This window comes from Cryptotermes secundus, unplaced genomic scaffold (genome assembly GCF_002891405.2).
Source record: "Cryptotermes secundus unplaced genomic scaffold, Csec_1.0 scaffold1005, whole genome shotgun sequence".
NCBI classification, from domain to species: Eukaryota; Metazoa; Arthropoda; class Insecta; order Blattodea; family Kalotermitidae; genus Cryptotermes; species Cryptotermes secundus.
The window spans coordinates 131,111-145,467 of record NW_019737399.1 but is presented as its reverse complement, the minus strand read 5'-3'; the positions used below and the strand labels follow the sequence as shown (position 1 = coordinate 145,467).

Genomic DNA, 14,357 nt, shown 5'->3' with positions numbered 1-14,357 from the left:
TGGGAAGACCAAGGCATACGTGGGTGGACAATATTAAAATGGATCTTAGAGAGATAAGATGGGATGGATTGGATTGATCTGGCTCAGGATAGGGACCAGTGGAGGGCTCTTGTGAACACGGTATGAACATTCGGGTTCCATAAAATGCTGGAAAATTCTTGAGTACCTGCAGATTTGGCTTCTTCTCAAGAAGAGCTCAGCTCCATAAGTAAGTAAGTCCTCATTATTCTCATTAGCCACTTCTTTCATAAGAGAACATAGTTAATAGCATACAGTGCAGTGGTTTTTACCTGTACCCACTAGAGCATAGAGGCTTGATGCAACACTATGGCTCAAAACTTGAGCAACCATGTTGACTTTCATGGCGCTCTGTGCGCTGGGGCTCAGGTGGGTGTCTGTCAGCTTGATCAACTGACGAAGCAGTTTGGGTTTGTCAAGTTCATACAGTTTCAATATGTGATCCCACTTAGCAACAACAGGAAGTTGGTTGCACAGATGCTCAGACTTAAACTGCACATCATACTTCCGGAATAGGTTTCGGGTGCACTTCAGGAGGTGGGGAGGATCATATACTGTTGTAATTTCTTGATTATGAAATCTGAAGAGTGGTTTTCTTTTAGAAGCACCCAACAGTTTCAAGGCCTTTACATTGTTGGCCCCCATGTCACACACAGTGGCAACCACCTTCAGTCCAGCATTCTGACAGGCATCAAGAACCTCCTTCAAGTATTGCACAGTCATCTCTGCTTTAGTTCTTCCATGAGTAAAGTAGTAAGCTACTGGTAGCTTCCACTTTCCACGTAGCCCATGGATCATGAAAACTAGGGCATGATTTGCAATATTGCATGTCCTGCCCTGGCTTCCACAATCCTCAAAACCCTCAATGCAATCAAACTTCTGATTGAAATGCAAGTTCTCCCTGATTGACATTTCATCAAACATAAGAGAACAGTAGCGCTTTCTACCAGACATTTTCTGCAGAGACTGTTGGAGTGCATGAAACACATGAGCATTGATGCCTGTCCTAAATGGAACAGTATTCAGCACAGACTACAAGGATTGTCTGGATGGGAGGGGGAGCAGTGAACGAAGAAGGATATAGGATTTAGGGCTACGTTTAAGGAGAGACAGAGCCAACATTTTTTCATCAAAATTCCACCACCTGCCCTTAGGCTTCTGTCTAATATTCCGAAACATTGCTGCCAAAAATCTTGCAGCTCCTAAACACAAAGAAGATGAAAGACTCTGCATCAGTGGATCACTGTCCACATCACAGAGCTTTTCCAGCTTCTTTCCCTTATATTTCTTTTTGAGTTTACAAAGCGCACTCTCTGTATTCTGAATATGTTCATATAATTTCCTTTCTCTCGGTGACAACTCTGAAAGTGAAGCCAAATTAAGTTTTTTTTTTAGCAGAGAATGCTTTGCTCTAGGCTTTGAGGAAGAAATTTGACACCTGATATGCCCGAGTTCTCCATCAGAAGAATTTGTGTTTACTGAGCTTAGGGGAAGAGAGGTTTCTTTTGCTGCAAAGGTGTTGGCTACTGTTGGTGGTGGTTGGACTGCAGACATCTGAGAGGAAGTGCAAGGACTGTCTGCATGTATAGGAATAGGTGTTACAGTCGAGTGCACCACTGTCTTGCTGTGAGGGGTGAAAGTTATAAGTGAGGGAAAAGGATCCAACGAAGGTGTATGTAATGAAGGGACCAGGAGATTGTGGGCATGAGTGTGAAGCAGAATCTGAGCCATATGGAACTGCCATTCTGTTCAGGTGTAGCCCTGTAGCAGAATCAATAGTGCAGGATATTCCAACTTTTCCTGCCCATACCGCAGCCCCGTAAAAGTAGAACAAATAGTCTCAAACCCTAGAAATAATTCTTCAGTAAACATTACAAATTTGGTACACATTTTAAAATTTTGGGTTATGATGAATAAACTGAACACTGACATACACTAAACTTAATTTATTCATTGGATTAAGCAACACATAATGTAATTACACCTGAATTGAAACAGACCTACCGTGCTGGATCCCTTGGAGAACTGAAGAATCTCACGCCTTGCTTGCTGGATGACAAGCACCCAGCAGCAGCACAAGTTTTGGTTTTCGTGTTTATACTGCAAGAAGCAATACAAAAATTATAACACCATCACGGTACTCTTAGAACTCTTTCACATTCAACAGACAATCTCTGGGATACACCGAAAGTTGCAGATCATAAAAAATATCATTTAGATGACAGTTCACGATAACCTCAAAAATTTTAGGCCTGAAAGAATTCTATATGTTTCTAATTCCATTTGTGGTAATAAGCATAATACTCATATACACAAATATGTTCAACACAGAGCTGTAATTTCGTTTGCAAATGTCTACTTTCGTTTCGCAACCACATCAAATCAAAATTCATACTTACCAATTTGCAATTACTTACCAATTCAAATTGGCGTGGTTAGGCTCTCTGATTGGTCGAGACCTGCATGAAGTTTCGTCCGATATGCAAAGAGGCAGTAGTCACGGTTGCATTGAATTGCATACCATTGGTCTAGTGCCGCAGATCCTTGTGTGTAAGTTGTGAGTATTCTTTAGGGAATCATTAGGATTATTCAATAGAATTTCAGTTTCCTCATATTTTGACAAATTATGGTATTCGTGATATTATTCCGCTGTTGCAAGTTCTAGTTTAGTTTCTGCTAAACTTCGCATCGCCCGCTTTGAGGGTGATGTTACTAGTAGAATGAACGCTCTGAGGGTGATGTTACTAGTAGAATGCACATTTTTACTGTTTTATGCCCTTTCTCGCCTGTTACACATACAGATCCAACTTATAAAGGAAGTCGTGAGAGCTGATGGGCTGTGGTATGGCTCGGTATGGATGCAGGGCGTAGAAATACATTTTTGCGGGTCGGCGATGTAAATTTGTAGAGGAGGTTGCTGTTTCTTGAATCTAACACCGTGCAGTCTGGTAGCCTGCTACCGACATTTCGGAAGCAAGAGGTTCACGCAAAATGGGTGAACTAATTGCCTTCCCAACTGGGCAACAATCTGTTACACTACACAACGTGTAATAAGACACTAAGCTTCATAATCTCTGCCAGCCTCTGCTGTGAGAGAAAAGAAGTCCACGTCAGTGTGCTTTTGTTCACAATAATTGAAGAATGTATACGTTCCTGGCCCTTGCACCGCGACCACAGTGCTATATTGTGCCTTTCACAATAATTAGTATGTTCCCTTACAGACCTGGGGAAATATTCAGAGCTAGGTACTGGTGCACTTGTTAGAAATATAATGCTATATCACAAGGATTCTTGTAAATCAATTCATTTGCCACCCACAAAGTATCATGTGTGATCAAATAAAGTTTCAAGGTTATGAAAGATTCTGCATTCTCTTGCAGCAGGAATTCTGTGAATTCTGCTACAGGGAGCTGAGCAAACATTTCCAGCTGTGACAGAAAGGATGGTGAGTGATGTGTACACTGACAAGAATTTTATTGTCATCGTTCAATTCTCATATCTTAAGAAACTAAACTTTTTATGCCAAAGTTGTGTTAGTTTTATAATCAAACTGGAGAGTTTATTTTGTTCTTCATATTACAACACTTTGTATTATTATGTGGGAGAGAGTTCAGTTCAAGGAGAGTGATATGGGTGTCATGTGGCACATGTGAGAAATGAGAAATGCATGCAAAGATTTTGACAGAAGGCCTTAGAGAATGAGACAATTGTGGAGATTGATGTTACAGGTACAATTATGGGGGTTTTGGAATGGGTTTGTGGTATGTCATATGAAGAGACAACCACTAGTTGAACTGTCCTATAGGATTTATTGCAGCTGCACAGTATACACAGACGGATAATAATAATAGTGAACTGTCTCTGTCCAAGTCCAAGTCACATTGCGACTGACGGTCAGTCAGCCAGTAAATCTTGGTGTCGAGCCCCATCTAGGGCTCATGACCAGCTATTTATTACTGTTTGGCATCTACGGTCTTGTTTTTGTGGGGCGCCCTCACTGACGAGAGGACGGGTCTGCCTTTTGTATATGCTGCTGGCCCTTGCCAGTGCAGTCATTCTCGGGTCCGAGTCCGTTCGGACTCGCGACAATATTTTACTGTCTCAGATTTGAGACTTCCCTTTTCGTCGCCTCCTACGACTCGCTAGGTCACCGTGGAGACTCCGCAAGGACCACACAGAAAACACGCCCTATATTGATGAAGCTTGTTTACCGCTCGGTTGCCTAGCAGTAGACGTCATATTGTTGCGTGCTAGTGTGTTGCTGGGATGTGTTTAGAGACCCGTTGCCTAGCAATGGACTCACGCTTGTTCGTTGCTATTTCAGATTTTTAGACAGTTTTTACCTATCCGGTTCCTAGAAACGGCCCATATGTCACAATATGTATCTTGACTCACTGTTAACATAACTGTGTTTTTATTTTTGACAAACATATTTTTTCTATTTCGTAAGGGTGTGTGACCACGGTCTGTTAACTGTAGAAATATTGTACTGGGAACCGTCCGTCTTAGGTACCGTATACCCGTATTTAAATTANACCAGACATTTTCTGCAGAGACTGTTGGAGTGCATGAAACACATGAGCATTGATGCCTGTCCTAAATGGAACAGTATTCAGGACAGACTGCAAGGACTGTCTGGATGGGAGGGGGAGCAGTGAACGAAGAAGGATATAGGATTTAGGGCTACGTTTAAGGAGAGACAGAGCCAACATTTTTTCATCAAAATTCCACCACCTGCCCTTAGGCTTCTGTCTAATATTCCGAAACATTGCTGCCAAAAATCTTGCAGCTCCTAAACACAAAGAAGATGAAAGACTCTGCATCAGTGGATCACTGTCCACATCACAGAGCTTTTCCAGCTTCTTTCCCTTATATTTCTTTTTGAGTTTACAAAGCGCACTCTCTGTATTCTGAATATGTTCATATAATTTCCTTTCTCTCGGTGACAACTCTGAAAGTGAAGCCAAATTAAGTTTTTTTTTTAGCAGAGAATGCTTTGCTCTAGGCTTTGAGGAAGAACTTTGACAACTGATATGCCCGAGTTCTCCATCAGAAGAATTTGTGTTTACTGAGCTTAGGGGAAGAGAGGTTTCTTTGCTGCAAAGGTGTTGGCTACTGTTGGTGGTGGTTGGACTGCAGACATCTGAGAGGAAGTGCAAGGACTGTCTGCATGTATAGGAATAGGTGTTACAGTCGAGTGCACCACTGTCTTGCTGTGAGGGGTGAAAGTTATAAGTGAGGGAAAAGGATCCAACGAAGGTGTATGTAATGAAGGGACCAGGAGATTGTGGGCATGAGTGTGAAGCAGAATCTGAGCCATATGGAACTGCCATTCTGTTCAGGTGTAGCCCTGTAGCAGAATCAATAGTGCAGGATATTCCAACTTTTCCTGCCCATACCGCAGCCCCGTAAAAGTAGAACAAATAGTCTCAAACCCTAGAAATAATTCTTCAGTAAACATTACAAATTTGGTACACATTTTAAAATTTTGGGTTATGATGAATAAACTGAACACTGACATACACTAAACTTAATTTATTCATTGGATTAAGCAACACATAATGTAATTACACCTGAATTGAAACAGACCTACCGTGCTGGATCCCTTGGAGAACTGAAGAATCTCACGCCTTGCTTTCTGGATGACAAGCACCCAGCAGCAGCACAAGTTTTGGTTTTCGTGTTTATACTGCAAGAAGCAATACAAAAATTATAACACCATCACGGTACTCTTAGAACTCTTTCACATTCAACAGACAATCTCTGGGATACACCGAAAGTTGCAGATCATAAAAAATATCATTTAGATGACAGTTCACGATAACCTCAAAAATTTTAGGCCTGAAAGAATTCTATATGTTTCTAATTCCATTTGTGGTAATAAGCATAATACTCATATACACAAATATGTTCAACACAGAGCTGTAATTTCGTTTGCAAATGTCTACTTTCGTTTCGCAACCACATCAAATCAAAATTCATACTTACCAATTTGCAATTACTTACCAATTCAAATTGGCGTGGTTAGGCTCTCTGATTGGTCGAGACCTGCATGAAGTTTCTTCCGACATTCAGAGAGGCAGTAGTCACGGTTGCATTGAATTGCATTCCCTTGGTCTAGTGCCGCAGATCCTTGTGTGTAAGTTGTGAGTATTCTTTAGGGAATCATTAGGATTATTCAATAGAATTTCAGTTTCCTCATATTTTGACAAATTATGGTATTCGTGATATTATTCCGCTGTTGCAAGTTCTAGTTTAGTTTCTGCTAAACTTCGCATCGCCCGCTTTGAGGGTGATGTTACTAGTAGAATGAACGCTCTGAGGGTGATGTTACTAGTAGAATGCACATTTTTACTGTTTTATGCCCTTTCTCGCCTGTTACACATACAGATCCAACTTATAAAGGAAGTCGTGAGAGCTGATGGGCTGTGGTATGGCTCGGTATGGATGCAGGGCGTAGAAATACATTTTTGCGGGTCGGCGATGTAAATTTGTAGAGGAGGTTGCTGTTTCTTGAATCTAACACCGTGCAGTCTGGTAGCCTGCTACCGACATTTCGGAAGCAAGAGGTTCACGCAAAATGGGTGAACTAATTGCCTTCCCAACTGGGCAACAATCTGTTACACTACACAACGTGTAATAAGACACTAAGCTTCATAATCTCTGCCAGCCTCTGCTGTGAGAGAAAAGAAGTCCACGTCAGTGTGCTTTTGTTCACAATAATTGAAGAATGTATACGTTCCTGGCCCTTGCACCGCGACCACAGTGCTATATTGTGCCTTTCACAATAATTAGTATGTTCCCTTACAGACCTGGGGAAATATTCAGAGCTAGGTACTGGTGCACTTGTTAGAAATATAATGCTATATCACAAGGATTCTTGTAAATCAATTCATTTGCCACCCACAAAGTATCATGTGTGATCAAATAAAGTTTCAAGGTTATGAAAGATTCTGCATTCTCTTGCAGCAGGAATTCTGTGAATTCTGCTACAGGGAGCTGAGCAAACATTTCCAGCTGTGACAGAAAGGATGGTGAGTGATGTGTACACTGACAAGAATTTTATTGTCATCGTTCAATTCTCATATCTTAAGAAACTAAACTTTTTATGCCAAAGTTGTGTTAGTTTTATAATCAAACTGGAGAGTTTATTTTGTTCTTCATATTACAACACTTTGTATTATTATGTGGGAGAGAGTTCAGTTCAAGGAGAGTGATATGGGTGTCATGTGGCACATGTGAGAAATGAGAAATGCATGCAAAGATTTTGACAGAAGGCCTTAGAGAATGAGACAATTGTGGAGATGGATGTTACAGGTACAATTATGGGGGTTTTGGAATGGGTTTGTGGTATGTCATATGAAGAGACAACCACTAGTTGAACTGTCCTATAGGATTTATTGCAGCTGCACAGTATACACAGACGGATAATAATAATAGTGAACTGTCTCTGTCCAAGTCCAAGTCACATTGCGACTGACGGTCAGTCAGCCAGTAAATCTTGGTGTCGAGCCCCATCTAGGGCTCATGACCAGCTATTTATTACTGTTTGGCATCTACGGTCTTGTTTTTGTGGGGCGCCCTCACTGACGAGAGGACGGGTCTGCCTTTTGTATATGCTGCTGGCCCTTGCCAGTGCAGTCATTCTCGGGTCCGAGTCCGTTCGGACTCGCGACAATATTTTACTGTCTCAGATTTGAGACTTCCCACTGTCTCTGTGACTTAATGTATCTTCTTATGTAGCCTAGAGTTGGACATATAGAAAACATGTCACTGTCAGTATTGTTGTAGGCTTTGCCTAGCAACTGCTGTTTACTCATCGTTGCTAAGCAATGAAGCTTGCGTTTTCACGCTTGTTTGAATGTGGGCAGCTCCCACATCACCCCCCCACAGAGATGGTTGCTTAGCTGTTGAATTGATTAGGAAAAGGTTTGCTTGCGCAGTGCGGTTGCTGGAGTGGTGAGGTGGTAGCTATGCCAGTTGCCCAGTGCGTCGGGCATGACCGCTGGTGAGTCCGAGGCAGCCGAGTTGCCCAGTGAATCGGGTGTGAGACCGCCGGACAGCCGAGGCAGCCATTCTTGGTGCAGCGCAGAGCGGAAGATTCTGAAGACCGAGCGCTGGAGTGGAGAGGCGGAAGCTGCAGTGTGTTGACTAATGTTGCTGAGCGTGGTCGTAGGAGTGATGAAGCGGTGGCTACACCAGACGCCCAGTGAGTCGGACATGACCGCCGGCTAGCTGAGGCAGCCCAGTGAGTGGGCATGCCAGCGGAGTGGCGAGGCGGCCATTCCTGGCGCAGCGCAGAGCTGAAGACTCCCAAAGACAGAGCGCTGGCGACGAAGTGTGCTGGTGGATGTTGCTTGAGTGAAGATTGATCGTACACTGAAGATGCCAGGTCGGAGCTACTCCTTTTATCCAGTGCTTGATGGCGGAGCAAAAATTTGCTGAGCGCTGATTTGCTAGCGCGCGTAAAGATGTAGATGCGGGCTAGCCGCAAGCACTGTATAAATGCGAACGTTTGAAGCAATGTGATTGGTTAGCGCGCGTGATGGTGAAAAGTGAGCTGAATAGCGAGCGTTGCAGAAATGCGTGATAATATGTGGGATGTTCCCACATCACTCCTCTCCCCTTGCGAGAAGTGATGCTGCTGCTTGCGAGTTGTCTGCGGTGTCCATGCTGCGCCAGGATGAACCAATGTGGGAGTCGATGATCTTCACCACACGTGCTTCCAATCACGTCGGTTCACCAATGTGGTATGTCGNTAGTGCTGCTTAAAACTGTGGACGCCTGACTGAGATTTTCCTGTATTGCTTCTACTTTTGTAGCTGCTTCTAACACTGTAGACTGCTTCTGTAGCCGTGCTGAAAAGCTGCTGTCCGAAGTCGAAGTCCAAGTCGAAGTCATATTGCGACTGACGGTCATTCAGTCAGTCAGTAAGTCTTGGTGTCGAGCCCCATCTAGGGCTCATGACCAGATATTAATTATTACTGTTTGACAAATACGGTCTTCTTTTTGTGGGGCGCCCTCTCTGACGAGAGGACGGGTCTGCCTTTTGCATACGCTGCTGGCCCTTACCAGCGCGGTCTTTCTCAGGTCCGAGTCCCTTGGGACTCGCGACCATATTTTACTGTCTCAGATTTGAGACTTCCCTTTTCGTCGCCTCCTACGACTCGCAGGGTCACGGTGGAGGTATTCGACCCCGCCTCCACACGGGCACTCACTGTCTCTGTAACTCAGTATATCTTCTTATGTAGCCTAGAGTTAGACATATAGAAAACATATCACTGTCAGTATTGTCGTAGGCTTTGCCTAGCAACTCCTGTATACTCGTCGTTGCTAAGCAATGAAGCTTGCATTGTCATGCTTGTTTGAATGTGGGCAGCTCCCACAGGTTTGTTTGTGTCAGGATGCAAAGTCATGATGGGCAACTGTGAACACAGTAATGAGAGCTTAGGTTCCATAAAGAGCAGATACGTATTGTCTGTACTTCCACAGGGACCACAGGTTTCTCAGGAAAGTCCCTGCGTGATGAACTTACTAGTTGCTAAGATTATGAAGTCTGCAGAGAAGAAATCTGTACAGAGCAGCTGTTATGGGTTAGATGTAATGAAAAACAGCTACAGCAAGGAGAGCATGTATTGTGTTATGTAGGGTGTTGTGCATGCATGACTGATAGAAGATGTGATGCCTTTACAGAACTGTACAAATTCAGAGAAGGTTTTAGTGGGTCCACATGGTGAGACATACCCAGCAAGTCATGATGCAAACCAGGCCATGAACATAAAAGCCGAGGAAGTCTCAGACTCACAAGAGGAAGCGGATCCTGTGCAAATAACAGTTCAGGAAGTAAAGGCTGAACCTGAGGTGAGGTGTATGTTTCTGTATGTCCACTGTTAGGCAGATATCACAGACAGGCAGGAATTCCAGTTGTCTTTCTCATCTCCATCTCTGTGCGCATGGAACAACTCCACTATGCTGCTGACTCTCCTTTGAAGACCTTTTTCTGAAGTGTCTCTAGACACTTGTAGTTTGTTGAATGTATGCTGCTTGTGCTGTACCATTTCCTTTTAAGCAGTTCTGAAATAGATGAAATTAAATTTTGTGTAAACTGAACTGTATTTGAGAGAAATTCTATAGCAGGAAAAATCTTTAGGGAGTCACGGAACTGTTCGCGGTTAGTTACTGGTACACTTCTTAGAACCAGGAATTTAAGTTACTAGGACTCTTGTAAGCAAATTCCAGTGAACCCCACATGATATTTATCATGTGATAAAGAAGTTTCAAGGTTACAAAAGATTCTGTATTCTCTTGCAACAAGAGTGGCAAGAATTGTACTGTACATGCATACATACATACATACACACACATCAGCGTTTCAGAGTATTCATAAAAGTGCAACTGGCACTGAATATAAAACTCGTCAAACAACAGTCACAAGACGATCACAGATAAAATTGCAAAGACATCAATTCGACCATAGTTAAAATCTAAACTGAATACCTTAAGTAAATAGATACTCATACAATGTTACACATACAATTACACCAACAAGATAATTAGCAATACATAATAATTCTCCTTCCTACTCATATATACATATGCATGCAATGAAGAACTATAGTTGTCACATATTTAGATGTAAATCCTTACAGTAAAGCAAAGATTCATCAACTGAATAAAAGGAATTATTGATTAATACTTCTTTTAGTTTTCCTAGGAAAAGTTTCCTGTCTTGTACAAAATCTCTTACATAGAGAGGCAAACTGTTGAAAATTTTAACACACATATAATAGACTCCTTTTTGCCTTACTGCTAAATGTGACTGTGATACATGTAGATTCCCTCTACGTCTTGTGGTCTTATTATGGATTGCATCATTAAAAATAAAATACTCAAGATTACTTATCATAAAAATCATCAAAGATAATATATTGTAACGTGTTCTGCTACTGAAGACACCGTTCGGATTGTTAATTGGTTTATTTAACAATCTACAAATCGTAACTACAAATACTTATAACAATGTTACAAGTTTACACACTTTACAACCCTACACAATAATCTCTTCAGTAGTCTTCACGTATTTATAATGCGGGAGCTATACAAGTCTCTGTGAATTACACACTCCCAATATAACTGTCTTATAAGTCTTCACTGGCTGACATCTCAGTTACTGCGCACTATAAAATCTTCTAACCACGCGTCCGGTTCTTTCCGCGACTGCTGCTATATTCCAACTGACTTCGGCAGCTGCTACATTTTAAATGATTCCTTAGGCAGTGTAGTTCTCTGATAAACCCCCAGCCAGACAATGGAAAAACGCCTAGCTTCCTTGTTGCCTAGTCGCCATGTTTACAGGTGTTGCTGGCAACGCTATCGAGAGTTTACTGTGGTGTGGCAACTGCGGCATCCCTTGTTATGTCACCGTGGCAATGGTTGCCTGGCGCAGCCGCTCCTTTGCAACGTCACCGCGGGGGGGTTACTGAGCATTGTGTACTGGTGGAAGGAGTGGGGGTATGTGACATCACTTGAGGAAATGCAGAGTTCACGTGACTCCCACTTCCCATTGCGCCATCCACGTCACAATATATTGGGAGACCAATGTTAATATGTTTAGTTTTTTGAATACCGGCCTGCATGTATCTCTTTGTTTCAATCCCATCATCACTGTAACAGTTCTCTTCTGTAAGAGAAAAATCTTTTTAGCATCTGGTGAATTACCCCAGGAAACTATCCCATACCTCATGACTGATTGAAAATATGCATAATATATCATCCTAAGTGTTTCAATATTAGTGCCCAACTTCATATTTCTTAATGCGAAGCATGCCTTGCCCAGTCTGGGTAACATTAATTTAACGTGTGTTTTCCAGTTGAAAAACTGTATAGAGCTGAAGAAAAGTTTCCTGATATAAGCAAAAGGATTGTGCTTGTGTGCACAGATAAGAATTTTATTGTTATATTTCAGTTCTCTTGGCCAAAGGAAGTAAATAGTTTATGACGCGCTTCTGTTTGTTTGCATAATCCATGTGGGTAGTTTCTTACACTTGGGTGATGACAATTTGGGATATTATGTAGGAGAGCAGTGAGTTCAAGGGGAGTGATGTGGGTAAGTCATGTAGTGCACATGCAACAGTGAGAAATGCATACAAAGTTTTGCACGGAAAACCTGAGAGAAGCAGGCCAGTTGGGAGACCTAAGTGCAAATGGAGAGATGCTATTAAGATAGATTTTAAAGAAATAATTTGGAAGAGTTTGTTTGCCTTAGGATACAGAGCCATGATGAGCATGTGTAATCACAGTAATGAGCCCTTGGGTATTATAACTAACTCCATGGAGCTGAGTGAGTCCTTGAGAAGCCACCAGTTGCTTGGCCACTGAAGAATTTTCCAACAATGTATAGAACCTGGAAGTTTATTGACATGTTCGCAAAACCTGTCACAAGTCCCTATCCTGAGCCATATGAATCCATGATCTGCCCATTTCATCCTCCTTGACTTAATCATATAATTATGCTTGGTGAACGAAGGTTACAAGTTGTGGAGCTCTTCATTATTATGTTTTTGGGAACCAAAACAGCAGATATTTTCTGTACTGCTGCAGTGACCGATAGTTTCTCAGGAAGGTCACTGAGCTATGAATCGAGTACTTTCTAGTGCTCTGATAGCTGTAGAGAAGAGCATCTATACAGAACAGCTCTTATGAGTTAAATATGATGAGGAACAGCCATAGCAAGGGAGCATATGCTGGTTAATGTGTGGTGTTGTGCATCCATTTCTGAGAAGGATGTGACGGTTGTTACAGAACTCAGCAAAATTGGAGAACGCTTCAGTGGGTCCATATGGTGAGACATACCCAACACCTCATGATGCAACTCAGGCCATGAGTGTAAAGGCTGAGGCAGTTTCAGATGCAGAAGAGGAAGAGGATCCTGTCATAATAACGTTTGCGGAAATAAAGGCTGAACCTGAGGTGAGCTGTATGTGATCTGTTAGGCAGATGACAGAAATGTGCAGAAATGCTGCTTGTCTTCTCTGTGAACATGAAACAACTCCGCTCTGCTGCTGACTAGATTTTGAAAGTCCCCCCCGCCCTTCCCCTGACTGTAGTACCTTGAATGTTGCATGTGATCTACCACTCCCATTTTCGCAAAAACTGGTCACAAGTCCCTATCCTGAGCCATATGAATCCATGATCTGCCCATTTCATCCTCCTTGACTTAATCATATAATTATGCTTGGTGAACGAAGGTTCCAAGTTGTGGAGCTCTTCATTATTATGTTTTTAGGAACCAAAAAAGCAGATGTTTTCTGTACTGCTGCAGTGACCGATAGTTTCTCAGGAAGGTCACTGAGCTATGAACCGAGTACTTTCTAGTGATCATGATAGCTATAGAGAAAAGCATCTGTACAGAACAGCTCTTATGAGTTAAATATGATGAGGAACAGCCATAGCAAGGAGAGCATATGCTGGTTAATGTGTGGTGTTGTGCATCCATTTCTGAGAAGGATGTGATGGTTCTTACAGAACTCTACAAATATGGAGAACGCTTCAGTGGGTCCATATGGTGAGACATACCCAACACCTCATGATGCAAATCAGGCCATGAATGTAAAATCTGAGGCAGTCTCAGATGCAGAAGAGGAAAAGGATCCTGTCCTAATAACATTTCCGGAAATAAAGGCTGAACCTGAGGTGAGCTGCATGTGCTGTGTTAGGCAGATGACACAAATGTGCAGAAATGCTGCTTATCTTCTCTGTGAACATGAAACAACTCCACTGTGCTGCTGACTAGATTTTGAAAGTCCCCCCCTTCCCCTGACCTTGAATAGTGTATGTGATGTACCACTCCCATTTTCATTAAACAGATCTAATATGCATGAAAATAGATCTTATGTAAACTGACTGTTTGTGGTAAATTCCATAGCAGGAACAATCCTTCACATTTTTCTTGTCTGTCCAATTCACTAAGCAGTGCTTTGGTGCTACATGATAGGGTTCCCAGGATGTATAAATACTGAAGTTTATCATTTAATTGTTTTCTGTCTCCGGTGCAGTCTGTCTCTGTGTAATAATGTAGAGCTGTCATTGTGGTGAGGATTTGTAACAGGATAACTAATGATTCTCTAAAGATTTGTGACTGTGTGACATAGTATAGGCACATGTTGTCTGTTGCCCTTGTGGGGCTCTTGTCAACGAGTGTGTCTTTGTCATTACTCCTATGACAACCCACTTCTTCGGAACAATTTGTTGGCCCTGAAAAGGACCGTGGTTGCTGAGATGATTGACCGGTGAGGTAGCGCGGCGCGCGCCGGTAAGGGGAAAGGCTAGTTGCGGTGAGT

The 14,357-nt window shown here is 42.4% G+C and overlaps 1 protein-coding gene and 1 long non-coding RNA gene across 3 annotated transcripts in view; both read left to right on the top strand.

Moving 5' to 3' along the window:
• Nucleotides 1-2,516: 2,516 nt before the first annotated feature.
• Nucleotides 2,517-3,445, top strand: LOC117282785. Its single transcript, XR_004513655.1, has 2 exons — nt 2,517-2,575; nt 3,399-3,445. It is a non-coding gene; the product is annotated as an uncharacterized LOC117282785 (long non-coding RNA).
• Nucleotides 3,446-6,095: 2,650 nt separating this feature from the next.
• Nucleotides 6,096-14,357, top strand: part of LOC117282784 — a 20,315-nt gene continuing 12,053 nt past the window's right edge. For both annotated transcript variants that reach the window (XM_033753828.1, XM_033753827.1), the window contains exons 1-5: nt 6,096-6,164; nt 6,988-7,052; nt 9,712-9,879; nt 12,820-12,987; nt 13,543-13,710. In XM_033753828.1, coding sequence (XP_033609719.1) covers nt 7,050-7,052; nt 9,712-9,879; nt 12,820-12,987; nt 13,543-13,710 — 507 coding nt within the window. In that variant the 5' untranslated portion in view covers nt 6,096-6,164; nt 6,988-7,049. The remainder of the gene's footprint in view (nt 6,165-6,987; nt 7,053-9,711; nt 9,880-12,819; nt 12,988-13,542; nt 13,711-14,357) is intronic.